The sequence below is a fragment of the Pagrus major genome, chromosome 18 (genome assembly GCF_040436345.1).
Source record: "Pagrus major chromosome 18, Pma_NU_1.0".
Classification (NCBI taxonomy): Eukaryota; Metazoa; Chordata; class Actinopteri; order Spariformes; family Sparidae; genus Pagrus; species Pagrus major.
This window is the reverse complement of record NC_133232.1, coordinates 26,472,794-26,500,167: the sequence shown is the minus strand read 5'-3', so window position 1 is coordinate 26,500,167 and position 27,374 is coordinate 26,472,794. Positions and strand designations below refer to the sequence as shown.

Sequence of the window (27,374 nt, the reverse complement as noted above, 5' to 3'; positions counted from 1 at the left end):
TGAGTTCTTTCTGTTCCTCTTCCAGTCCTGCAGGCTGGTACCTCTTTAAACAACCTCCAGAATCCAGATGAGTATTTCCCTGCTGCTCCGTCCCTCTGCATACGTGTGTGTATCCTCAGGCATCACGTCCCTTGTCGAGCTAGTTAGCCTCGAGAATAATGGCGCAGCAGAAACTGTGTCGAAGAGGAAGACGACTCTATTCGCCTTGCTCACTTTCTCTCTTTAGCTCTTCTCATCGATTCCCTCTTTAATCACCCTCCATCTCCAATTCGAACTTTATCTCCTGCCTTCTTTGTTCTTCTCTTCTCTCTTTCTTCTCCACCTTCCCTCCATCACTATTTCTCACTCCATCCATTTATCTCTGTCCCCGTTTACCCCCCTCCATCCCTCTTCCTCTCCTTTCCTCCTCTCCCCAGATGATGACAGATCAATAGCAGAAGCTCCTTTAATTATTCCCTTTTTTCATAATGTGATGGGTCAGCATGAGGCTCAGCGTGCCTCTGCTAATAAAGATACAGAGGAGCGTCTGTGTGGACAGCGGTTGATATTAGTATTGATTTTCCTAATAGACATGTTCTTCCCTGTAGAAAACCACGCTGCCCCTGATGAGTAATTGCTGAAGCCTTGTGCAGCGACAAGACAGTGGCACGCAGCAACATGATGGAGTTTAATCAAACTGCAACTTTTTAGGAGGCCTGCAGCTTAGTTAGCGCCGAGGTTGGTCTGAATGTGCTGCTTTGAAGAGCTGAGCTGATTCTCTCGAGCTTCTACCCGGCGGTTTAATCTTAGTCAAGATCTTCAGAGTTTCATTTTCTCCCACATATTTTCCTCTCATTCTCTTTGTTCCTCCATCCTCTTCTCTGGAAATTTTAATGTTTGCGTGTCCCACTCGCTCTCTTCTCTGCCTTTTCTTCCTCTTGATGCCACTCGCCCACTCTCCTGGCTCTTGTTACCCACTTCTTTCTCTTTCTTTCGCACTCTAATCTTCGGCTTGGAAGCTTTACTGCTGTGTTTCCTCCTCCTCCTCCTCCTTCTTCTTCTCCCGCTTCTTCTTCATCTTTCATTGCCAAATATGTTTCCATCTGCGCCCTTGCTGCTTTTTTCCTTCCCCCATATGTGCTGCCATCCTACCTTTTCCTAATATTGCTGTTATCTCCTCTCTCTTTTCTCTTTCTTTACCTAAAAGTGTGACAGGGGTCTTGTAAAACAGTCTTCAGCTGAAACCTCACATGCCTGCAGGGAAGCACCCGGCTAATATTATACACACAAAAAACAAACACACTTGCACACACACACTCTTTCCAAACTCTTGTGTTTTCTCTCTGCCACAGACAGACTTTGAAATGATTACTTGAAGGAGAAACATTTCTGTCAGTTTGTGGAAAAACGGCTGTCAGCGACCGGAGGGAGATAGTGGGGGAAGGAGATTTGAGATTGGAACAAGCCGGGAACAGTGTTTGAAACGACAGGAACACTAGGCTGGTACGCTCGCAGAGATTTATAACGCGAGATGGCCTGATAAAGGTGTATCTGCGAAGGCCGAACGCCAGGAGACAAATTCGTAGATAAGAGAGGAGAGAGAGATGGATAGATATGGTTTAAGGCTAAAGATGAAGTAGGGCGCAGTGAAGATAGGGAGAAATCACTTTGATAGCCTGTAAATTCCTATAGGCACAATACAAGAGTGTTATATAGCAGAGCGAGCCCAGTGTGTGTGTGTGTGTGTGTGTGTGTGTGTGTGTAGCAGGAAGTGTTCATGCTCCATGGTGCTGCATGCTGTTTGGATGTCACTAGAGTCCCCAGAGACCTCATCCTATGGTGAGCCATTCTTTGTGCACACATTTGGTACATGTGCGAAATGTATGCGTGTGCATATGTGTGCTTCTCTGTGTGTAAGCACGCGCGTGTGTGTGTGGTGAAAGCCTTACTCCCCACTGCTGTCCATTCTGTCTCTCACTGCTGTGAAAAAAAAAAAAAACAGTCACACTTCCGAGCACATTTCCACAGAAGCAGATTGCAGATTTTTTACTCACCAAACTCAGTCTTTCCAGATAAATCTCCCCATATGGCTTCCTGACAATCGCGCCTCGTTCATTATTCACCATCAGCAGATAAAAAGTGCCCCATATTCTGAGCTGTTGCAACATTTTCAGAGGCTTCACTACGGATGGCAGGCTTGATATAAAAAGACAGTGTGTCTATTCTCCAAATCGACTACGGAAAGCTTGGCTGTAAAACCTGACATATGCTTCATTTGCAAAGGCAACTGCAACTCTATTCGACATTATGTTTTGCTCATATTGGCAAAAAGCAGGAGCTGAAATGTTTTCATCTTCTTGAATCAAACTATAACTTTAATCTGAGCTGACAATGACATTTTTTTATGTCGTGTCCTCAGGCTAGGAGCTTTAATGTTTGGAAGCTCGGGAAATCAGCCAGGCCAGTGATGAGTGGATGAGAGCAGAGCATTCAGCAAGTTGCTGTTAGTGTCGGTGTTATTATCTGACACTGACATTGCTCTCTTCTCTACATTTCTGTGACAGGTTCTTTGTAGATTCAGATTTTACACACAAACATACACCGATCAGCCACAACATTAAAAGGACTGATAGGTGAAGTGAATAACACTGATCATCTTGATACAATGCAGTGCGGGGAAACCCCTGCGTGCCACTTGACACACACCACCCATCAAAACACTCCACGATGACAGTGCCAAAACTGCTCAGGAATGGTCCGAGCAATGTGTCAAAGAGCTCACGGGTCGACCTGGCCTCTAAATTGCCCAGATCCCAATCTGATCAAGCATCCGTAGGACATGCCAGAACAAGTCCGATCCATCAAGGCCCACCTTGCGACCCACAGGACTCAAAGGATTAGCTGCCAACATTCTGGTGCCAGATATCCTAGGACACCCCCAGAGGACCTGTGTCCATGCTTCAATGGATCAGAGTCAATTCCAATCCATGATGGGGCCTCCACGGACCAAACTTGTTCCTGCATGTCCCGCTGATGCTCGAATCAATCAAAGGATTGGAATCTGGGAAATCTGGAAGCCAGGTCAACACCTTGAGGTCTATGTCGCAGACCATTTCTGAGCAGTCTTTGCAGGCTCATTGTCTTGCTTCGGGGGGCACTACCATCGGGGAGTGCCGTTGCCACGAGGGGATGTACTTGGTCTGCAACAGTGTTTGTGTGGGCCTCTGCAGGCTCCTTTGTCAGAGGAAGTATTTGAAGGCACAGATGCCACTTATGTAAAGTAATTCTCTTGTGCACTACAGTTGAGCATTTCTTTTCTGAAGAAATCAACAGGCTTCTCTTTGTGCTCAGGATGTCTCGTCTCCAAGTGGTGTCTAAACTCGTTCAGCTTCATGCTGTCTGAAGCTCATATTTTGAGACACACAACACACCGTGGTCTCTCTTCACCGCCCACTGTTGGACTGGTGAAGTCGAGGGCGAGATATGCCTCGTCATATTTTCTTGTCTTTATTTTCATAGATGTTTGGTGTAGATTCATCCGCTGCTTTAAATTTACCTGGGAGTCCTGTCACAAAATTGTCCATGCTTTGCTGGCAGTGCTGAACCATGCCTCGTTCATTTAGTATAACTGCACCCCCTCTGTTGTATCTCCGGGCGCCACTTTGGAAACCGCTGGTGTGGGTGGTGCATGTCAAGTGGCGTGAATGCCAGGACCCCATCTTTCCCAGTAATGCATTAATAGTTCTAATCCTAAAATATATTAATATCAGTGACCTCTTTATTAGGTAAACCTGTACAATCTGTTGCAGCTGGCCATTAATTCTACCTTTAAGAACTTTATGATGTTTTGTTCATGACGACATTGTTGGGAATGTGTAGATTCAGTTATATGTTTAATATCAAGGTCGTAGTTAAAGATAAAATATATAAAATCTCTGTCTCAAAATGTCTACAAACGACTAGATGACTGTAGATGTTGTTAAGTCATGTACTTACAAATGTTCAAGCCCAGAAAAATCCACACTTTCACTCAAGTAACGGTGCGTTTCATCTGGTCACCTGTTTCTATTACTTCCCTGAGTAAGTCAGACAGAGGAAGGCTGTCAGCAAACGAGACTAAGAGGACTATGTCAGGTTTCCATTAGCAGCAGCAGTTGTTTAGCAATGAAGACAGCAGCTCCAGTGATCCCACGCTCCTTATATCTTTTGTTTTTGTTTTGGTTGAGAGACCCTGAATACCATAGCGTGTGTTTAAAGGTGGTGTACTGGACTACATAACACTGCTCGGTCGGTCGGTCCACAAAAATGTCCACATCCTTTGGCGACCACAGTTTTCGCCTTACAGGAGGCTGAACTGTGTGTGTGAAGGTGTGTTTTTTTTATAGACATGCCAATAGGCTAAAAGGGGACCTTAAACAAAAAGGTGCATAACTTCTGTGTGGATTCATGGAACATAACCAAGCCAGTCGTGTGTTTCTGAGGTTGTGTGTGTGAATGCATGAATCTGTGGATGCATGGATGTACGTGGTTGCGGTCAGGCAACAAAACTAACACCAGCCATCAGCCAAAAGAAAACAGTGGTAATATATTGAGGGGCTTGTAAAATGTGAACATTCGCGAACCATTTTTGCACCCTTACAGCTATTGTGAATTTGTGCTTCGTTTGTCGATGTTTGTTCCTTTTTGTTTCTGTAATATGGACTTACACCAAGTTAAAAGTAAAACATCTGAGCACTTCTTCCCCCACTAGATCCTTGAAGTACATGGTATCGCAGAGCAGCACATGTTGTTTATCATCTGCGTCCGTCTTCCAATTTGTCTCTTTGTGCTTTCATCATGTAAGAGCGCATACCTTGTTTGTATTGATCCGGCTTTAATTAAAATGTGATTTCATCTGTGTGCGTGTGTGTGTGTGTGTGTGTGTGTGTGTGCAGCTCTCACAGGCAAGAGCACACACTCCTGCAGTATTATCTGCCACTTGTCTTGATCCCTCTACTTCTTCGTTGTTAAATATCTCATTCCTCACACCCCTTGGCTTTTCCTGCTTTTAATCTCTCTCCCTTCTCACATCCTTGACTTTAAGCCTTCTCTCCTCCTTTCTGCTCTCTTGCTGCCTTCATGCCGGTCTCTCTTCCATCCTTTCTTCATGCCCTGGGAGACAATCTGCCACCACACACACACACACACACACACACACACACACACACACACACACACACACACACACACACACACACACACACACACTCCGTCCCTTTATCCATCCCCTGTCGGCATGTATGCAGGCGTATTATGGGTGGATGAACAGGAATGATGGATGGAGTGAATGGAGGTGTTGATGGATTGGAGTGGCCTTTTCATGAACAAACCGTGATGTGGAGGTAAAAGAATGTGGCTCCCCTGTTTTTTTTGTCATATTCACGTGTTTTCCATCACTCCATAATTCATATTTACCTCTCCAGTCAATTATTTCAGCCTGTATCTATCTGCATATTTGTCCTCCATCAGAGGAAAACAGATGCGTTTAGGTGTGAAATGTAACAGGGCATGTTTGTTGTTTTTCTTCCAGAGTGACTCACAGAGTGTTATCATTTACAAATCAATGGGTACGCTCACATTAATTCATAATTTAGTGAATCAACATCCTGGCGATTTCATCCTGAATCACTGATGCTCTGCTCAGGCTCTTGGCTCGTGGGCGAAGGTGGGAGGGAGCAAGGGAGGGAGGCTACAACCCCCTAATGAAAAACAAGGATATCGAGAGGGAGGGAGGGAGATAGGGTGTGGGAGAGAAGAAAAAGGGGAGAGAGAGAGGAAGAGAGGAAGAGAGGAGGAGCGACATGAGAAGGAGTAGGAGAAAGCATGAAAGGAGGGATGGTCGGAGGAGGGTTTCTGCCAAAAGAGGAGGAGGAGAGTGGGAGAGAGAGAGAGAGAGAGAGAGAGAGAGGGGATGAGGGCAAGGGAGTGTGTGTGTGTGTTGTAACCGTCCAAACACGTGACAAAGAGATACAGACTTCAGCACACAGACGCGCTCGTTTCCACGACGGCAAACATGGGGGCTGTGGTGGGCACGCTGACCATGCAGACCAAGCAGAGGAGGCCGTCCAGCGGTGAGGGAACACACACACAAACAAACACACACACACAAAAAATCAACATAAATGCAAAATGCCTTTTTTCCCCATTTAAATAAGCACGTGCATGCACAGATATGCAGAATGAAACTTTTAACAACGTGTTTTTCTTGTATGTTACTCACACACACACACACACACACACAGAGAGATACACACACGCTCACTCCAGTACAAATATACAGCGCACGTACACCTGCTGCAGACCAAAGATTAATAACTGCTGGTGTTTCAGTTAAGATGCAGTGAAAGAAAGAGGGCATATACTTTGTGTGTGTGTGTGTGTGTGCATGTTTGTGTGTGTGTGCATGAGAAAAGGAGAGTGAGAGAGAGAGAGACCAACAGGTGTTCCCAGAGGGAATAGAGTATCTTTTTATTCTACAACAAAGTTGCAGTGCGACAGTGTGTGTGTGTGTGTTCGCGCACCTATGTGATTGTTGTTGAGCTTATCTTTTTTGACAGAGCAAACCGAAAGTAGGAGACGGCTTCTTTGACTGTGTTTTGAGTCTGTGTGTGTGTGTGTGTGTGTGTGTGTGCGTGTGTGTGCGTCGCTCTGTCTGTCTGGCCGCGTGTGCAGTCGCGAGCACCGACAGACGCTGGTAAACACACACATGTCGGAGGTATTTGTCACTCCGCTCACACACTGCTTTCCCGTCTCGCTGTTACCTTGGAAGCACGGTAGCCATGGCAACAAAAGATGTCAGTTTTGGGGTGGGGGGGTGGCGGCGGAGTGATGGGGGAGGGAGGGGAGGGTGGTGGCGTTGATGAGATTGGGGTATTCCAAAGTAAGTCAAGGCCGTGTGAAAGAGACGGAGGGAGATATGCAGATGAGGCGAGATGAGGATGACGACCTGTTGCCTGAGAGAAATGCTTCACCCCCTCATTACTCATCCCTAATAAAAGCATGTAAACCTCATTTATACAAATCTAACAAATCCACACCGGCTGCTCCAGTGAATGGGCACGCTGAGCAGCAGATCAGCGCCAGAGTGAAAATATCCCCTATTAATAGCGTGCAGCCATTTAAACTTATTTGTAGAGGCAGGCTATTACCGGTTTCGCAGAGCAAATGAGACCATACAGGACATTTTCCAAGTGAGTGCGTATGGTTCGTTTCATCTCCTCACTACGCTTTTTTCCTTTTTCTTTCGCCACAAGCTCAAACAAACACCTTCTCCCATGGGTGTTGAAGAAAGGGGAGGCGTAAATTTGTTGCTATTTTGAATAATGAGGTGGTCATAGACGCACTTGCATTGTGGAATGAAAACAAGCTTTTTTACTCCACAGACCCCCCCCCCCCCCCCGATGGGATGTAGAGACAGAGCTCATTTGGAGGAGAGAGGGTGTTTGTGATTCTGGTGTTGTTGGTACTTGAGCGTCTCTCCCCCGTCTCTGCTCTAACATGTCCTCTGTATGCAGGATAAGTGCGTCAGGGCTTGCATGTGCTCTGTGGCGCTGCAGATAACTTGTTATCAGGGACCGTTACACCGAAGCAACACTGAGAGGAGGAGGCTGTAATAATGTGTGATTAGATTCCTACTTGATTGATCCTCTGAGCACTGGCTCATCACCGGCTTCTGAATAAAAAAAAAAAAGAAGAAGAAAGAAACGCATCGATGTGTCTGCGTCTGTCTTGGCTGTCTGTTTTCATCAAGGCTGCTTGTTTGTTCTCTCAACTTTCTTTGTTTTCTGTCGACTTTTCTCGTCTTTTCTCCCCGACAGACACTCTTCGGTGCTAGTTTTCTCCTACTTGTGGTCTTGTCTGCCCCTGTCTTCTTCCTCACCTGTCGCGGCGCCCTCTGACAACTCACCTCTCCGGCAAAAAAATCTCCCACCATTTTTCCCTCCCCTCTCCCTGGTGAATTTCTCACTTCTTCTCAGTCCCCATATCTTTGCCTTCCTCGGTTATTCCCTGCAGCAGTGTTGTCTCAATCATCCTCCTCTCGTCTCCTTCTCTGTCACTCTCCTCTTATCTTTCCTTCTTTTTGACTCCTGCTGCCTCCCTCCTCACCCTTCAACCTTGTCTTCTGGTTTCACATCTTTCTCTCTTCCATTTTACCCTGCTGCGTTCTCCTCTCCCTGTTGTTTCCCCCCCTCTTCTCCCTCTTCTCCCTCCCACTCCTTTCCTTCCACGCTTGTTTCTCTTCATCTCACTTCTAATTTCCCCCCCCGCCACACTCTCTCATACCACCACCACCACCACCGCCACAATCTGCTCCTGGCACCCTCATCTCCATACCTCTCTCTCTCTCTGCCTCTCCTCTCGCTTTTATGCCTCCATTCTTTCTCTCATTTGCTCCCTTTTCTCCATCACCCACGCTCCCATTAGCTGGTGTGAGTGCTTATTAAGTCATCTCGTCATTCTCCTCTCTTGGCATCCAGCAGTGTGTGTGCGTGTGTGCGCCTTTGTTTGTGTATTTCCTGCAGATTCTGAGTCTAGACATGTATTTACTCAAAAATCAATATTGGCATGCTGCTATGTGTGTGTAAATGAGCTCTTTTTGAGTCACTCTTTCCAAACATAACCAACAGTGACACACTAATATGTGAGGAAGTGACATTAGGTGGATTTCTGTGTGTGTGTGTGTCTGCGCCTCACGTACACACAAACGCACACTGCAAACACCCTCCAGCACTTCAGCTCTCCTTCACAGGCTGAGGATAAGTAAGCAAACAGATATGTGTGCGTGAGCACGCAAGCATGGGAGTGTGTATTGTTTTATGCACACATGAGTGCCTACTTCTTTATCTGTGACCCTTGAATTAATGTGTTCATGTTTGTCTCGTTTGTGCAACCGGATGCATGTAGCGAAGTGTGTGTGGACATGAAGGTCGGATTGGCCTCCCGTGTCCACTGGCTTGGATGTTGACTGTGCAAAAACAATGCGTCTCGGAGCTTGAATTCACGCTGCGGAACATGATTATGTCGTGCAGCTTTGGCGTGGAATAAATAGGGCTGCTGCAGCCGAAAGCTATTTTTAAGATGCTCCATCCATACCTCTGAGGAGTGCCTTGGACACTTTTCTTGGAGAGCCACCATTAAAGAGGCCGGTGAGAGCGAGCCCTCTCCGTCGCCGCCTGGACGGCAGATTAGGCTAATTCAGATTATGCAAATGCCACACTCCCTGGCAAGGATTACAGGCCACGGTGCGAGAAGGAAAGGGAGAGCATGGCGGAGAGTTTTGGCAGAGTGAGAAAGAGATAAGCAACGGAGGAGAAAGGAGGATTCGGCGGGCAACAGAAGAAAGGAAGGGATGGATGATGGAGGAGAAATCAGAGTGAACGTTAAATACCAGCAGCGGTAATTAGAGGGAAACTAGGAGCTAAATCCTGTTTCTGGGCTGGATGAAGTGCATGTGTGTTGATGTAAGAGATGTTTTTTGTGATAGGTTGCTGGCTGGGGAGAGTGACAGGCAGTTTTTCTTGCTGACAGTTCAGGCCACCGGTAAATACTCCAAACAAGCTCTGAAAGAAAGGGGTCCAGGCGTTTAGTCACCGTCAAACTCCACAGCTCATAATAGCTTGTGTAACAAATGGAAGTGAAGCTCTCGTGGGGGCTTTCTAGGTTGGGTTTTTCTGGGTTTTTCTAACCTGCTTATATTGCAGATTCAGATTCATGCAGGTTTCTAGAACTCACCTACTAAAAAAATGTTAACAGTACACCCCAAAAGAACTCAAACGTGTTGATATAAAGCTTTAAAAGATGTTTCCTGGATCAGAATCTTGTGTTCACACCTTCGCTTGGTGGAGCTTGTGTCTCTAAATCCACAGTCAGATCCAAATTATTAATGTTTTCAAAAGTGAGCCAAACAAAGTGCTTCCTATTCACTGGGACTGGAGGGGTATAGCAGAAGTGCATCATTCACTCTTCAGTATTAATGTATGGATTATTGAACAGGCCTCCAGCACAGGCCCAGTGGGTCAGAGGGAGCCTCACTTTGAAGAGTGTGATATCAGGAATGTATGAATAACGTGATCCTTGCAATATTAAGCATCTGCTGCTACAGCGTCAATTACATGGGAAAAATGTACAATATGCAGAGGTGGCAAAAGTACATACATGCTTTACTGAAGTAGTACAGAAAAATACTCTGGTAAAAGTAGAAGTACTGATTCAACTTTTTTACTCAAGTAAAAGTAAGAAAGTACAGACTAGAAGTATAAAAGTAAAGAGTATCCCTCTGAAGGACATTTCTACAGGCCATTTCTGTGCAAAGCTTACTGAACTTCATGTCATAATAATGTAATTCAAAGACTATTAAACTCAAAAAGGTAGAATCAGCAGGATTTGTCCGAGCTGTTCGTAAACGCAACAGAAATATAGTTGATCGTTTGGTCTCATTCCCAGGACATCAAATGCTGACATTTTGGGTTGGTTAAGCATCCCGAGCAGCAGAAAATTGAGAAAGTAAGAAAATCCAGGCAGAGGGCTGCAGAGTCTCTGCAGATAAGAGACACCAAAGAGCCTTTTCTCTCCATTCCTGTCTCCCTCTCTGTCTGTTTCTCTCTTGTTACGTCTTTTACATTGTTTCGTCTTGCTGCGGCTGCGACATGCTGTGATGAAATCAGTCTTGTGATGTTGGGAAGGCGGCGTGCAACGACGCAAAATAAAAATAACAGATAATTTCCCTCAAATGCCTCAAAACTAAAGTAATGAGTCTGTTTTGAAACTGTAAGGAGTAGAAAGTCCAGATAGGCAGTCAAAGGAAAAAGTTAGTTAAAAGTACAAATACCTAAAAAAAAGTCTACCTAAGTACATCAACAAAGTATTTGTACTTTGTTGCTTCCCACCTTTCACAATATGTGAATTCATCACACTTGTAATGTGTTTCACGTTCTCTTCTGTCGATGTTTCACATGTGAAATGTAAAATTCACTTGTAAAGTGTGGATATGAATCCACTGTGTAAATTAATCACATATGAAATGTTTTCTCCACAAAGCCTGCCTGCTTTGTTTTTAATGTTTCTATTTCTGCAATAAAATAACAGAACTTAAATGTGAAATGTGTTGTGCATACTATGAATACACAAGGTCTTTTCACTTGTATGCATTTATTGACACTTACTTAGGCCATGTTAAGTAAATTAATCTCCTTTAAAAGATCTGTTTTAAGAAATTATAACATGTGTTGTGTTGAGTTGGATTAAGACCTGGTAATGAGAAGCTTCTCTTAAACTTCAGTTCCCGCCAGGCTCAGTGCAATTAGACAGATAAAAAGTGCAATTACCCTTTTGTTGTTGTTCTAGTCTATAGTTATGTAATGGTGTTTAATGTCCAGGGTGTCCTCTGGGTATGATAAGATTACTTCCTCATTTTGTGTTGTATTCATTTCTAAAAGAAAACAGAGAACAATTTGTTCATTTACAAACGTTCATTAGTAATTTTATGCAACTTACACTTAGTTTTTTCCCCCCCAGGTATAAAGACTTTCACTTTCAAGGCTTAGGAAAAAAAACACGTTTTTGAGGGTTTCTTTTAAAAAGGTCCTATTTGTAAGAAAAGTCCCAACTCGTCAAAAACAAAAACTATAGGATGTGTCGGCTGCCATCCCAAAGCATGGGAGTGAGACACAAAAATCAATTTTTCTTACAAATAGGACCTTTAAAGGGGCTCTGAGGAACTTCTGTGTTGTGCTAGAAGGCGGCCGTTAGCACAACGTTAGCTGCTGTTGCTCTCTGTTAGCGGAGTGGAGAGAAGCACTGAGACAAAGCACTCTACAATGTGCATAAAGTCACATTCTGTGGACCGTCAAGGAAAATCAAACCGGAGTCTTTCACAAAGAAATCCAGTCGAGCAGCGTTAAACAACTTAAACAAAACACCAACAGGCTTGCATAGGCAACCGAGACGGGCAGATCCCATTTTTCACGTCACGTTACAATCTGCTCGCATACAGCCAATAAAAAAGGGATTAAAACATGTAAACTGCAACAAATTGTTGCATAGAGCCCCTTTAATAATTTAGCGTCCTACAGAATGTGTATAATATCTGTGGAAAAGAGGAAGCTTTGACAGAGATGACAGGAATATAGTTGATTGGTCACAGCGAGAGGCCATTGAACACAATATACACTCAATCATCCTTACCAAGTGATGTTTACACTACCGAGCATCTTTTAAATGCCTGGCAAATTAAATTAAACGCTACTCTCACCGCTAAATTTAATTTCACCCGGCACTGCTGCAACAGTAAACAGAACAGTAAATAAAGCAAACCTTCAGCTGACAACTCTGTGGGAAACCTCTTGATACGGCAGAGCCCCCTGCAGTCTGCCAGGCAGCGGCTACACTTGAGCTCGTCGGGCAATCACAGCTCCTTTTAGCATTCGCATTAAGACCATAAATGAGTGCCAGCTGGTCACAGAACAGGGAGAGAGTATTTCATGTGTATTTCATTGTGATTTTCAGCCTGTTTGACCTTCCCAGACATTGCTTTACACTTTGCGAATATAGCACTTAAAGATATAGACTTAAGATGAGCTTTTGTTTGGATTTCCTGAGTGTTATCACCATCTGAGTAAACATATCAGCTAAATCCAAAGTGACACATGTAATGAAACATACTGCACATCTTCATTAGGAGCTGTGACACACTCTGGTGTCCTCTGTGTTAGTTTCTGCTGCCCCCTGCTGGTACACTCAGGTCCTAGCAGCTTATATTCATACATTACACATACGGTACATTACAGTATTAAGTCTATACAGAATGGATGTTGGGTTATGTGTAATTACTGATTTAAATAAACTGTTGTTTACATTGTAGAGTGAGTCATATGAAGCGACTCAGGCATGTTCAGTTAGAAAAGTCACTTTGTAGTAAATTAAGCCATCTGTTGTTCGGGGATGACTGTGTGTCTTAATGGGGCCAATAAATCAAGGGCTGATCTTCTCACGCACACACATGTACACCAGCACACAGTCACAAAACAAGCCCCATACGGTCGTACAGTAGAAGGTGAGTTTATCATTGTTACAGCGCGCTCAGGTCAGACCCTCGAGTTGAATCCCAGTTCCCAAAGAGTGAAGGACACAGTGACTGTAACAGACAGAGGGGGGAGAGAGTGAGAGTTAGCGGGATGGAGCGAAGGTCAGGATAAAGAGAGAGAGATGCCCACAGGGAGTAGAGAGACAGGGGGATAAAAAGACAGAGACAGAGAGAGGCAGGTGAGTGCTGATCTCACTGTAGGAGGAGGCAGGATGGGAGAAGTTTATAGGCAGAGAGAATAGAGAGAAACAAGTTTAAAAGTTTAAAGATACAAGTCCGAGCTTAAAAAACAACTGAGTAAATTAATAAGAGGAGAGTTAGCTCCTAGAGGAAGAAATAAGTGATCAAAATGGAAAGAGAGCAGCAGAGGGACAACAGCCTACAGACTATAGCCATCGTCCTGATGTGCTGCGGGGCCGTCAAAATGCTGCACCTACTGGGAGTCATCTCTGTAGAGGGTGAGTCAGTGCTACATCTGCTATCAGTGTAATCCAGCACTTATCCAATCAGCAAAGTTGGAGTAGAGGATGGAGTTTGTGTTTTCACTTCTGTCTGTCTGTGAGCAAGTTATTAGGAAAGAAACAATCTGGATTACTGGTGTGGGAATGTTTGATATGCTGCTGCTGTCTCAGAAAATCGAAGACTGTCGAGTTGTTGACTCTCAAACACATGTACTGTAGTATTAGATTCCAGACTGCTGCCATTAACAACTCTCAGTGTAGACTCGCAGTAGAAGGCTTGTTATTTATTTTCTCTGCTGCTTTTCATAGCCTAACCAACTTTGAGCCAAGATTTATTTTATGTTAATTGTGATTCTTCACACTACTTTACTTTATACCTTTATAAGATGTTTTGACTGATGACGTTGATGATGAACTCCACAGCTTGTACTGTAATTTACAAACCTACATTTTTCAAATGTATGTCTTCATGTATTGTAAGTTTCTAACCAGTGATACAAATTTACTGTATATACGTGAGCCTTTTCGTTTTCTTCATATAATGTTGCTCCTAATGCATCATTTCACATATTTGGCTTTTTAACTGCATGCATACACAGTATATCTTATCTTTGTACATGCTGATTGTTTTGTTTTGCTCTATTAACATTGTTTGTTTTACAATAATTTGAATAAAAGAGAGAAATGGGAAGATAATTGCTCTCTGTTCACAAAAACAGCTGTGAACACTTTTCCCTGTGATCATGAGTTCAGTGTTTACTGTTTGAGAAGATTTAGAGAACAAATTCAAACCTGAATACTAACTGATACTGACTTTAACACCTGCATATTAATTAAGTCAAGTCAGTTTTGTTTAGATCACCCAAAATCTAACATCTCTCTCCTCAGACCCACAATATACTGATGATATATTGTGGGTCATTAGTAGATCCTAACTACAGTATAATATCGTAGTTTTTCTACATGCTTAGGTTCTACACATGATCTTATGCTAATATATACTAATTGACAAGCACATCGAAGTGATGAGGAGTTTGTCTTTTTCCTTCCTTTTTTAAGAGGCATAGCTACACACTGTTCTTTCAGATGAGACGTCCTGTGCTGCGGTCATTTATAGATTAAGCGTGGAGTGTGACGGTGACTGTGCAGGTGATATCAAGGTTCAAGGTTTCAACATGGACAGTAGAGGCACGGTGAAGCCTTTCAGATGAGTCCATAAACTCACAACTCTGTAGGTGCATGAGTGACTGTACCACAGTAAGACCAAACCGCAGAGATTAAAGAAGGTGCTGTTGTGATGTTGATTTATGTGTACAGTGAACTCGCATTGGATCTATGCTTTGAATGCATTCATGAGAATATGTGCATGTGCCTCACATGTGTCATCTGTGTGTTTGTGTGTGTGTGTGTGTCATCATGCTGTATACAGTAGGCTATACCTGAAGCCTGCTGGGAATTAGGTGTGAATCATCTCACCTTGGGCATGAGTGTGAACCTCCACCCTGATGTGAAAGACTGAACTGCCTGAGTGATGAAACGAATGGCCTTCAGGGGCAGTGCACTCATGTGTGTGTGAGCATGTGTGTGTGAGCGTGTGTGTGTGAGCGTGTGTGTGTGTGAGCGTGTGTGTGTTTACAGAAGTTACACAAAATCATAACATAATAATGAACCCATAATGTAGAAGATTGGTGGCCACAGTGTACTGAGCTCCCGCTGGATAACATTACCGTACTTTATGTTACCTATTACAGTTTAAATTTAGTTGTATTTTGTTCAACCCAATCACCAGAATAAATGTTCGCAATGTAGCCTTCTGCAGACCACGAATATGTTGAAACTTCACATTTCTTTAGGTTCAGTTTTCAAAAACACTTGAAAAGATCATGATTAGTCTTACCTTGTTCCAATCACCACAAACACGGCTGGAAACTGTCCCAACGTCTCGTCAAAATAATCCTCTGTACCTACTGAAATGAAAGTCAGTTCATATATACACAATGTAAAGTGAATATGATATAGATATTCTAGAAATGTTGATATGGCAATGAAATGTCCCCCTGGCTCCACACTCTTTACATATATTTGATAGAATTGACTTGTATCCGACATTCTAGCAATGTAATTTGCAAACTGTGATTTTGTTGTTCTGTTCTGTACATGCTACATCTATTGCACGTCTGTCCTGTGAGAGGGATCCCTCCTCTGTGGCTCTTCCCGAGGTTCCTTCCATCTTTTATTTCCCTATTAAAAAGGCTTTTCTTTTAATATGGCAAGTTTTTCCTCACTTGAATCGAGGGTCTAAGGACAGAGGATGTCGCTCACTGTACAGCTTGTAAAGCCCACTGGGGCAATGTGAATGTGATTTTGTGCCATATAAATAAAACTGACTTGATGGTACACTTGACATGTACAGATTTGAATGTGTATATGTGATGTATGTAGCATTTAATCTGGCAACGGGGCTGATTTGGTATTGTTTGTCATGTTGGAGGTCATGTTACAGGTCTACAGGCATTTGAGGGACACATTTCAATTTAGTGGTTCAAAAGGATGTACAGTCACAGCTGACATTTAAATTCAATCCCACTTTAGCTCTTGAACCATGATGACAGCAATTCTGTGCAGTTACTTGCATGAAAAGGCCCCCAGATGTATACATTGGGACGACTAGATACTGAATCTAAAAAAGGCTAGGCTGTTGACTGTGGTTTAATTTAGCAGTGAGATGAAGTTGTCTTTGCCTGGCACAATAAAAACGCCGTCCCGGTGTCGATGATTCACTGAGAGAATTGGACTGAAGAGGTGTCGGTGTAATGAAGCTTCACAAAGCACTAATGGTCGTGCCTCACAGATAAAAATGTTTCCATTTCAAAACTGTTGATGTTTCAGAATCTGGATTGCCAAGGACGGTGTGAACGTTGCACTCTGTGACACTTCATTAAAGCAGAGCAGGAGCCCTTAGAAACACTTTAGCTCACCCACTGTATCTGTAAATCAGACAGTGACAGTTCTGTGGACTGGTGTGATGACCGTATACTTCACATGTAAATGCCAAGAAGACAGAGGAAATTGTACTTAATCACCATGCAGTCCTCTGGATGGGAAACATTCATATTATAAGGATGTATTAGAACATTGCACCTGTCCTCTGTAACAGAAACCCAGCTGGACAGACTGGTCAGTCAGACAGACATTATCCTGAAATGGTCTTCATAAAACACACCATCTTATTACTTAACCACCAGTACTTTTTCTGGTCCAGTGTTTTACTACTGCACATTATGACCACTTTATCATATTCTGAATTTTTATTACGATTTCTATTAAATTATGCACAGTTATAACAGTGTGCATAATTATTAGATTGTAGATTGCCTCAGGGGGTTTGTGCGCACTTGTGCAAATGTGTAGATGAGTGTCTGAGACGGAGAGGAGAGATGTCATGTTCACCTATAGGCACCGTGAGCCTGCGTGTGTGCGTGTGTGCGTGTGTGTGTGCACGTGTGTGTGCGGGCTCAGAGTCAGTGGTTTGTCCTCTTTCCCCTCCCCTCCAGCGAGGAGAGTAATGAGTTGTTAATCAAAGGGCCGGTGAGAGGAGGAACATGGAGCTGTTAGACTGACCTCTACCTCTCATCCTCTCCTTTCCTTTCCCCTTTTAATTTCTGCCAGATAGAATAAATATAAGAAAATTCTAACCTTATGTGCGCAGATTATTTCACTGTGGCACTGTGTCCTCTTTCCCGGTCATATATCCGTTATTATCTTACCTTCCTTTCTCATACTTTCACTCTTTTGTTGTATGCCGAGTATGAATTATCTAAGTAATGTTGTGTTTCTGTGTGTTTTTTCCAGACAAAGCTGACGATGACTTGGAGATGACCATGGTGTGCCATCGACCGGAGGGCCTCGACCAGCTAGAAGCTCAAACGAACTTCAGCAAAAGGGAGCTTCAGGTGCTCTACAGGGGCTTTAAGAATGTAAGTGATCATGCACATTTCATAGGAAGAGACAAAGTAGATATCCACAGAGTCCATGTCTCGATCAGCAGATTGATCGCCTTTGTTTCCTAATATGTGCTCAGGAGATTTGCACACCAGCAATTCAAGACATAAAAGCTTAAAAAGGATGAAGAAGACTTCAGCAAATAATTCTGAGTTATGTTTGAATTTATAAAAAGCATTTGTGAAACAAAAGACTTACTAAAAGCACTTGAATCCTCTGGTCTTATCCTGGCTTGTGCAGTAAACCAAGCAAAGATCTGCAGCAGCCCCAAGATACTGTAAGTGTTAAATTCAGTCACTCGCATGCCGATGGAAAGTCGGGTGAAGTTTTGTAGTCCAATAAACATTTCTGGAGCTTCACAGAGAAACTGCGCTGTAGCATTCTCCCAAACAACTGAAGTAGATGGGGTTTTGTATACTACGAATTCCCATCTGACTCTCCATCGGCATGAGGGCGAGTAGATAATGTCTGAATTTTCATTTTTGGGTGAACTTATCCTTTTAAAATTCACAGAGACATGGAAGGGTCAAACATGATCTGTTTGATTGATTCATGTTACATCCTGGTCAAATCACAGTCTCTTAACTGAACAAATGAGCGGTGCATAAAAAAATGACTTTTTGCAATTAAACTAATGCCTCTATAAAAATATATAACCTTGCAAAAAATCATACTCAAGCAAGTTAAACAGTGATTTATCCAACACTATGTTAGAAGTAATTACATTTGATTTTATTGAATAGTAACCGAATGGTCACCGGTTTTCTCCTGGCGAGCCAATTAGACTTTATTTCAGCAGCAGGAGCTTTTCACAGTGTAAAAACAGTCTGGTGCACAATGACCTCATGTATATTTATATTGCTATACTGTAGCTACAGTAGATTTATTAAAAACACTCTGTAAAAGACTGATGTATCCTAAAAGAACAAATATTCAAATTTCACTGGGAGACCAAATAATGTTGGTTGAGGGCCACACTTGGGTTTGTGGCTGCTATTTGCTTACCACTAAATTGAATTAATGTTTTATTTTTCATTATTGTAACTCTGAGAGGACAATATAAATATACTTTTTAGTTGTAATTAATGCAAAAGTATTAGAATACAATCAGGCTTCATCCAGTGAAAGATGGGTGATTTTGGTGCTTGTTTTTCCAGCTTACAGCTAAATTAAAGCTCTGTGAAAATAGACTCAACAGTGACACCCAGAGCCAGACTATGCAACTGCAGGCTGATGTACTCTTGGTGATATGAGACAATAAAGCTTTATACAACCTGATAACTATATATTTTACTATTAAAAAAGTATCACAAAGAGGTTTGACGCGTCCCTCGGGTCAGTATCTGTAATTTCTATCTCCCCCTCCTCCTCACCCTCTTTTTCTGTCCCCTGTCTCTCTCCAGGAGTGTCCAAGTGGCGTCGTAAATGAGGAAACTTTCAAGCAGATATACTCCCAGTTCTTCCCACATGGAGGTAAAGACAGTGTGTGTTTGTTTTGCTGTTCTTTGTATTGTTTCTATCCAGTGTATTGAAGGCTTTTCTTCCTCTTCTCCTGCAGACGCCAGCACCTACGCACACTTTCTGTTCAACGCATTTGACTCAGCACATACCGGCTCCATAAAGTTTGAGGTTTGCTTGACTTGACGCATTTTTGCACATAAATACTGGGGTTTTAAAAAGATAATCCTCAAACATCATTTATCAATAAAAACTCCTTTAATAGCTTTTCTTTCTGTCCCTTTTCTCTCCATCAGGACTTTGTGACAGCTCTGTCCATCCTGCTGAGGGGCACCGTCACTGAGAAGCTACAGTGGACCTTCAACCTTTACGATATCAACAGAGACGGATACATCAACAAAGAGGTGAGTGTTTGTGCCCAACCTTCATTGTGGTTTTATGTACATTGTGTATTGTATCGTTATGTTTACGTCTCATTTGTACGTGTGTTCCTCTGTTTCACAGGAGATGACAGACATTGTCAGAGCGATATACGACATGATGGGGAAGTACACTTACCCGGTCTTGAAAAATGATGCACCCAAGCAGCATGTGGATGCCTTCTTTCAGGTAGCAACAGCTGAGTCCTTTATTCAAGTCTTATAATAATCTAAGAAAAGAAATGTTGGTAAGTGACCAAATGAGGAGGCATCAATCAAAACATGCGAGTTACATTTCCTGGGGGAAGCAACAGCAGAGAAGACAAACTGGGTGGATAGCGTGCCCAGCAAAACTCACTGTGACTAAAGACCACCACAGCAAAGAGGGCTGAGTAAATTGACACAGTGGGCTCACAGAGAAATATTCACATCCTTTATTGAAGAGTATTAATACCACACTGTGAAAATACTGCAACTAAAAGTTCTGCTTTCAAAGCCTTACTTATCAGAATACTTAAGTAAAAATACTCATGAAGAAAAATAGCCCCCGTCAGTGTTTTACTGGGATATAAATGACATTTTAGGATTAATATTACTGCTGCAGCCTGGTGTTTAAAAGGTCTCATATTAATACATATATAACGTTACAACCTCATGGATGTCCTGACAGCTTGTTTAAAAATGCACAGCTTCTGAATACAGGCGGTGTGTATTTCTCTTCTTATAATTTCACAGTATTTAAAAAGCATCTAGACCTGCTTTTTAATCAAAACATGGGATTTTCCTTTTCTACGATAGGGGACCTTTAAGGTTGTGCTAATTTTTAACTAGTTGACTGCTGCTGGGTAGGTTAACCTGCAGCAATGCATCATATTCTATAACATCATCATATGTTGGTATCTCTCTAAAGCCAACTTCTCATGAGCTCAGAAAAACAGTCTGCTTTCAGCTTTTTGACAGTGTATTTTCCAGCTAATCCAACAAGGTTTCAAAATAGTTGATTAGCTTAAGTAGGAAGATTTTCCCAGAAAGGAACCGAAAAAAAACAAAATCACCAATGTGGAGATGCATGGTTTTAGGAAAGGACAGCGAGGGTATAAAAAACTGTAATAATAAAATTGTCGTATTTGTTTCTGCGAGTGTATCTCTGGTAATATATCTTAATATCTTACCTTGGACAAAAAGCTTAACAGTGTGTGTTTTGCTCTCCACAGAAAATGGACAAAAACAGAGACGGCGTGGTCACTCTCGATGAATTCATCCTTTCTTGTCAAGAGGTACTTTTTTCATTTTCTCTCAAAGCTCTCTTCTCTCTTACATAATCCTGACGACCCCTTTATCTCACAATAGGCCTTTTTCTCCAAGGACAACTGGACATGTCACAGTAGGAAAAGCACAGGTGTAAATGATAAATTAAATGGCTGAACTGACTTCCATTTATAGAACAGAGGCATAATTAATGTTATTAATAACACCTGTGCTTTTCCCACTGAGTGTGACAAAATGTCTGCTGTGGAAAAGATCTGTTGTAGCTTTTTGGCACAAAAAGCCAATCAGTTTTGCTGACTTTTTACAAATCCCTTATTTGTATTACTGGCTATTAATTATGGTCTTTGTTACCTTTTATATCAGGGTGTTTATCTGCAGTGATCACATTTTACAGGCTTTCACTGCCCCCTAGTGGCCAGTAAACTCAATTAAAAGGTGGTTGTTGGTTGACCTATCTCCTCACTCCTCAGTTTCTCAATTTTCCATCTTCTCTGCACAGGATGAGAACATAATGAGGTCTCTACAGCTCTTTGAAAATGTCATCTAGACAACAGAGAAGAGGGAGATGAAAGCACAGAACGAGCGAAGGTAACAAAGAGGAGAAGGAGGGATGCGCATTAAAGAGAAAAGGAACAGCTTGGCTTGCAGTTGAATGAAGGACCTTGTCACTCTGTGTGGGACGGCTGCCACAGGACTTCATGGAAGGCGTCTTGCTGTAACAAATCAAAAGGCACCGAGACCTTCACTGGTTTTGGTAAATGTCTGTAAGACTTCAACCCTTCATTTCATCTCTCTGTGACCATTTACCTCGTCTCCGTCTCCCTCGTTTCTTGCTGTCGTCTTGGACATTGTGTAAATACTGATTCTCTCACATTTGGCCCAATACTTTTCTGAAATATGTAAACTGAAGCGCATCGTCATGCACGACTGGAGTTGCTAAAAGCAGCTTAGCAGTGAGATCAAACAGATGCGAACCTTGTGCATTACAGGCTTAAAAAGTGGCTGCTTTTCATCATGAATCTCTGTGTCCAATACAACAAATGTGAGCAATATCGTGAAGCATGCAAGATGAGAGGCCTACGGCATATTTTAACGTACGTGTGCCGCAAAAAACTTGGTGGCATTATTCTCTTTTGCTGAGTCACAGAGTCACCTCATCTGTTTACAGGCGTCCACCAAATTCAGACGCAGGCCTGTGAAGGTTTGCAGAGCTGAATCTGAGCTTGCAGCAGTCTTAACGTCTCGTGAAAGCTTCTTGGAAAGCCCTCTGTACTCCTACTGTGTGTGTTCCAGTGGTGTCAGCCAGTGTTTCAATGTCGTGCCGACTCAACTGTAGATATCTAACCGTCGTATCTGTGGCTTCTTCTTCTCGCTGTGTGGAATCATTCCTGTCTCGTCTGCGTGTTTCTGATTCTGACTATCTGTCTATCTTTCTGTCAGTTTGAATATAACTGTAATGATTCTACCTTAAATAAAACAAAGAGCCCGTTAAGAGGTTTAGTGGCACACAGATGCAGAGTGACACAGGGACGTGCATGTGTTTGTGTGTGTGTGCGTGGTGTCCTGATGTAAAGTTTCTGTTTGCCTGATTAAAAATTTAGTGTCAATCTTTCAAAGCATGTAGCTTCATCTTGTGGACACCAGTCCCGCTCAAAATGATTCTGCTAGGGAGGAGAGTTTTGTCGTCAGTTCTGTCTGTTTAAAAAAAAAAAGTCGACCAAACCTTTCACTGTGAGGGAGGGACAGAAGGAGGAGGAAGGGAGAGAGCGAGGCAGAAGACGAGAGAGAGACCTTTTCACTGACTCTGAAGGAATGGAAGCCATGTTTCAAACAAGAGCCATCGCTTTGAAGATTGAGCAGGACAAAAAAAAAAATACAGATTTATAAATGATTTACTGTCATGCCCACTCACTGTGCTACCAGTAGTGTAATAAAAAATCCTCGCCGAGATGTGCTGTGGCTCGTCTCAGATGTACCAAGACATACTGACAGACAGGAAGACAAACAGATAGACAGCTTGAAACTGTCAGAAAAGGGAAATCATGTGTGTATTGAAAAATTGTATAAAATCATAAATATTTATCAATAAACTTTTCAAGAAACAAAATGAATCCATGTCTGCTATTTTTTCTTTTTACCTTGCCGCTCCATGAGCTTGTAAGTATTGTGTGTTCAAACCTCCAAATTATTTTTTCTCCATAAAGAGCACGAGCGAAAAAAAAAGGGGGTCACAAGAATGGTTTATACTGTTATTTACACATATACAATGAAAGTACAAAAAGAGTTGTACATTCGTGCCTCCATTCCAGAGGACACGGCCCACAAATAAAGCAAGATAATGTGCATATGAAAAAACGTCACCACCATCACTGAACATGCATCACTCCCTTTATTACCCAACTTACAGCCTCTTTCATATTTTCTTCACTTCTCTCCCCTCTAATCCTGACATCTATTTCCCTTTTATTACCGCTCGCAAAAGCATTTTCTCCATAATTTAACTTTTTGGGCATCATTTTCTCTGGTTACGGTGGTGCACCACACCTGTGTATGTACAGGTGACCGTGGTGGTGCGTTGTAGGTGGCATTTATAAATGAGATTTATGTAAAGAGCAGGGATTTTTTGCATTTTTGTGAAGACATTTTTGTTTTGTATTTTTAATGAAACAGCAGGAGATTTATTTAAAACTCAGAAACATGTTTTTTATGCAAATACTCTCAGTAAAGGCCTTTATTTGGCCTTTTTTTTTAAAGTGGAGCAAAGTTGGTTTCAGATTAAGGATAGGTTGCCTCGAGGGACGAAATCTTCACAAAACAACCACTCATGTTGCGTTTCACTGTCGCCTCTTTCAGGTCTACAGGGCAAATGTCTTTCTGCGTCTTATTCTAATAAAAAGAATAAGTACAAGCATAACAGCACAATCACATTGTGACAAGAAATTTTAACGAGAAGTTCTGTTTCCTTTTTGGATTTGAAAAAAAGTCTCTCGGTTCCCGAGCACAGAGTCGTAAGATTTATTCCAAGAAAGTTTCTGCTTCACTCACCATCATTTCAGGTCCATATTCACAACCATCCACTCAACCGGCTGTACCCAGGTCTCCAGTTTTTCTGGTCCAACATTTTTTTTTTTCTTTTCTCCATTTCATGGATCAAAGTGCGTCCCACTGTCCTCATGTAGGTCTAATTGATTTCACCTATCCTCCCAGGGATCATAGATGATGCCTATTGATTAGAGCAGGGTGCCTGGTCTCTATTCCCTCTCCTCGGCCCAGGGTTGGAGGTTCTGCAGGGCGTACAGGGAGGAGTTATGGGCGCACAGTGGATCCGACACCGCTGATTCGCTGAGGGACTTCTGGAGGGCGGACTGCTGCAGCTGCAGGATGAGGCGATTGGCCTGCTGACGCTCCGCCTCCCTCTCCTCGGCTGTCTGTCTCCTGATAGAAAAACATTTAAAAAACATTTGATAAATGAATAAATAGATAAACAGAAAGTGGGGTTATGTGTGATTTAATGACAGCGAGAGAGAGTTCAGAAGAGAGGTGTGAAGAATCGCAAAAGCTGCATAAAAAGGTGGTAAGTGCTGAGAATAAAAACAAAAGGATGTCCAGATAAGCATGAAAAATAGAAAATAAAAAATATGTCTTTGACGTCCTGTTATAATGTGTAATTATTCTAAATTTGGAGAATTTTATAAAAAATATTTAAGGCTTCTTAATATTGAATAAATTGCAGAAGAAGATCAAGAACAATAAATAAAAATGGCATTATAATAAAAATATCAAAGGTGCCATTGTTAGTTTGTTGCTGTTTATGTTCCACATATAGTTTAATTTAATTCTTCTGTGTCGACGAGGTCAGTTGACAGGAAGCTGCCTGTGAGGTCATCTAAACGAGGAAAGTTTGATTTCTTTAACTGGACATCTTCGTGGAAGAAGACTAAAGTGTCCTAATTACTACATGTGCAGTGTGATAAAACTCAATTCAAGAGACGTTGGACTTGAACATGAAATGTCATACCGACCTCCACTTGGTCCTGCGGTTCTGGAACCAGGTTTTGACCTGTGCGTCCGTCATCTTCAGACTCTTGGCCAGGGCCGCCCGCTCGGCGCTCGCCAGGTACTTCTGCCGGTGGAAGCGCTTCTCCAGCTCGCAGATCTGAACTCTGGAGAAGGACGTGCGGGGCTTTTTCCGCTTGGGAGGCGTCCGGTTCTGGTACGGGTGTCCTATCCGCCGGGTGACGGCGAACGGCACCAGAGCCGCTGCGGAAACAAGAGAGAGAGGGAGAGAGAGAGAGAGAGAGAGGCGCACCGGTGAGAGGAAGAAGATGAGATTTTATAGCCACAGCACCAAACAGACTAATTCACTCCCCACTCTGTATGGAAATTCAAGGCCATATATCACAGATATCTGCCCTGTTTGACAACAATTCCCTATTTAGACTGTGTAAGCCTGGTGTGAAAAATGTGAGGTGGAATTTATAATGAAAGATGAGTCTGGCCGAAGTATTGGGATCAGTGCAATTATTAAAAATAAATAAATGCTCATCTTCAAGTTGTTTTAACAGATCATGTCTGTATTGGTAATTACAGAGAGGACAGCAGGCCCATTCATCTCCTCTTTACTGGCTGTATTACAGGCCTTTGCTAATAAAGGCTCCTGTTAATCTCCAATAAAACGGGCTGCTGCTTTAAACCAACTTTAATCTGCTTCATCTGCGATCTGACTTTCTTTACATTTTGGTTTAAATACAGATAAATTACTCCACCGTTTATCTTTTTGAGAAGTATTTTCTCTTACTTTTCTTTATAATTTAAGAAGTAAATCATGTGACAGCCCAGTTGTATTCTTATTTATCTAGAATTGAGCCTTTTGATAACATTACATATAATAACAATAACATTTAAGTTCATTTTTTCACTGCACAATAAATTATGACAGACCATGTTGGTGCTGTTTTGGTTTTGTAAAAGCAAAGCTTAATAAAAGCAGCTGTGTTGTTCATTTGTTTTGCTCATCTACATGATGTATAAATGAAATATATTTCCTAAATCAGTAACACAAGTCGTTTAATAATAATAATCTATAAATGTAGTTTTCTTTATTATTTAAAATAAAACATTAAACTTGTATCCTGTTTCTTCTGTTTTAAGCCGCTTGAATAATTCAAGTAAATCTCTTCCGCTGGCTGTAAGCCTTTGCAAATATTTGGCCCAGGTGTTCGTGTATTTTAAGTGTTCAGCAGCAGTAACTAACGTTTTAAACATATTAAAATATTAATGAGGGGGAACCCATTAGGTCTCACAGCTGGCCTACCTGATATTCTGTCCTTGGCGAACCTGTTTCCTATCCAGGGGAAGCACAGCCCTCCAAACCCGGGGACAGCGCCCTGCACGGGGGCCGGGGGTCCCGGGGCTGTCATGGGTCTGTGAGCCGGGACTCGGATCACTCCCCGGCTGCCCAGACTCCTGCTCTCCCCGTATGAACCTGAAGCCTCCACCGGAGGCATTATCCCGGAGAGGGAGATAGACAGCGCGGTGTATGAGGGCGCGCTGGCCCCGGTCGGGCTTCCTAAACTGTAATAACCGTCCCCGCTGCTTAAATCGGATCCACTTTGTCTTCCAGCCGTGCGCCCGTTCTCCGGCTCCGTACCGGCTCCCAGGATCTGGTCGATGCCGAAGCTGATGGGCTCGTGATGGGCCGGTTTGGGAGGAGGGCTCGGCGCGCTGGGTGCTTGCTCCATCCCCGTCGCTGTGTCGCAAAAAGGACGGAATGAACTGAACAAGAGGGTTTTTTTCAGGGAAATTCACAGCAGGGTCAAACTGAACCAAAAGTCATCGCCAGTAGTGTCTCCATCGCTGTCCAGAATCCAGCGTGTCCTCGGTGTCTCTGACAGGCCTCTTTCAGAGGACTGGGTCCTCTCTACAGGCTGTGGTGAAAGTTTGATGGGCGTTTGGAGAGATGTGACGCTCTGTCCTCCTCTCAGCGCGTCAAAACGCTCCGTCTAGCAGCTCCGTCCTCCTCCATCCCTCTCCACCTTTCATTGGCTGGCATCAGAATGACTGATTGAATGTTAATGGGGGTAGGCCCACGATTTGGCACAATAACCAAGATTTCCCATAACCACCACGGGCGTCAGATTGTTATATATACATATGGTAAGATATGGTGTTTTAATGCGTTGCGCGTGAGTCAGTGCGTGATGTTGTCGTTCTTTTATCACTGTAATAGAGAGAGTAAAGAGAGAGACAACTTCATGGAAATTTATGTGGCACATGTAAAAGGATCGCAGCGGGGATCACAGAAGATCAATGTTCCTTTAAGCTTCTTTGGTGACGAACATCTGATATTTTATCGTCTCAACCAAACGGTGTTTTGTCAGTCATCTGTCAGTGTTCCGCTCGCCCCCATGAATGCGTTCACTCTGAAGGGCTTTATAAGTTTTGCAGACAAATGACATCAGATGCGAAGAAAAAGAAAAAAGGAAAAAAAAACTTTTTACACACCTTAGGCTCTGATGAATTGATGCTTCTGCCCACGTCCACTTTTCAGGCTGGAGACACAAAGTGCGCATCATTTGTCCTCTCGCTGTCTTCAGTCTGGATCATTTGACACATGTGGAATGTGCGGGAATAATAAGTTCACATGAAAACTGGTTGAAAGCTATT

General features: G+C 42.8%; 2 protein-coding genes and 1 long non-coding RNA gene across 5 annotated transcripts in view; 1 reads left to right on the top strand and 2 right to left on the bottom strand.

The window, feature by feature from the left end:
- Positions 1–21,255, top strand: part of LOC141013385 (A-type potassium channel modulatory protein KCNIP1) — a 43,075-nt gene extending 21,820 nt beyond the window's left edge. The window contains exons 2-8 of one of the 3 annotated variants that reach the window (XM_073487092.1): positions 17,413–17,537; positions 18,966–19,035; positions 19,121–19,191; positions 19,317–19,424; positions 19,525–19,629; positions 20,654–20,716; positions 21,208–21,255. In XM_073487092.1, the coding sequence (XP_073343193.1) occupies positions 17,413–17,537; positions 18,966–19,035; positions 19,121–19,191; positions 19,317–19,424; positions 19,525–19,629; positions 20,654–20,716; positions 21,208–21,255 (590 nt within the window). Of the gene's footprint in view, positions 1–17,412; positions 17,545–18,951; positions 19,047–19,086; positions 19,192–19,316; positions 19,425–19,524; positions 19,630–20,653; positions 20,717–21,207 lie in introns of those variants that run through there. The other 2 variants (XM_073487093.1, XM_073487094.1) reach the window with 2 other exon arrangements.
- On the bottom strand, positions 19,276–20,703 carry LOC141013386 (uncharacterized). The gene is made up of 3 exons (XR_012180432.1): positions 20,612–20,703; positions 19,579–19,669; positions 19,276–19,385 (listed from the first exon to the last, which is right to left on the bottom strand). It is a non-coding gene; the product is annotated as an uncharacterized lncRNA (long non-coding RNA).
- A 2,704-nt stretch (positions 21,256–23,959) lies between the features above and the next one.
- Positions 23,960–26,449, bottom strand: tlx3b (T cell leukemia homeobox 3b). The gene is made up of 3 exons (XM_073487714.1): positions 26,023–26,449; positions 24,731–24,968; positions 23,960–24,143 (listed from the first exon to the last, which is right to left on the bottom strand). Exons 1-3 carry the CDS (start codon positions 26,447–26,449, stop codon positions 23,960–23,962), a joined length of 849 nt encoding a protein of 282 aa, XP_073343815.1.
- Positions 26,450–27,374: the final 925 nt, after the last annotated feature.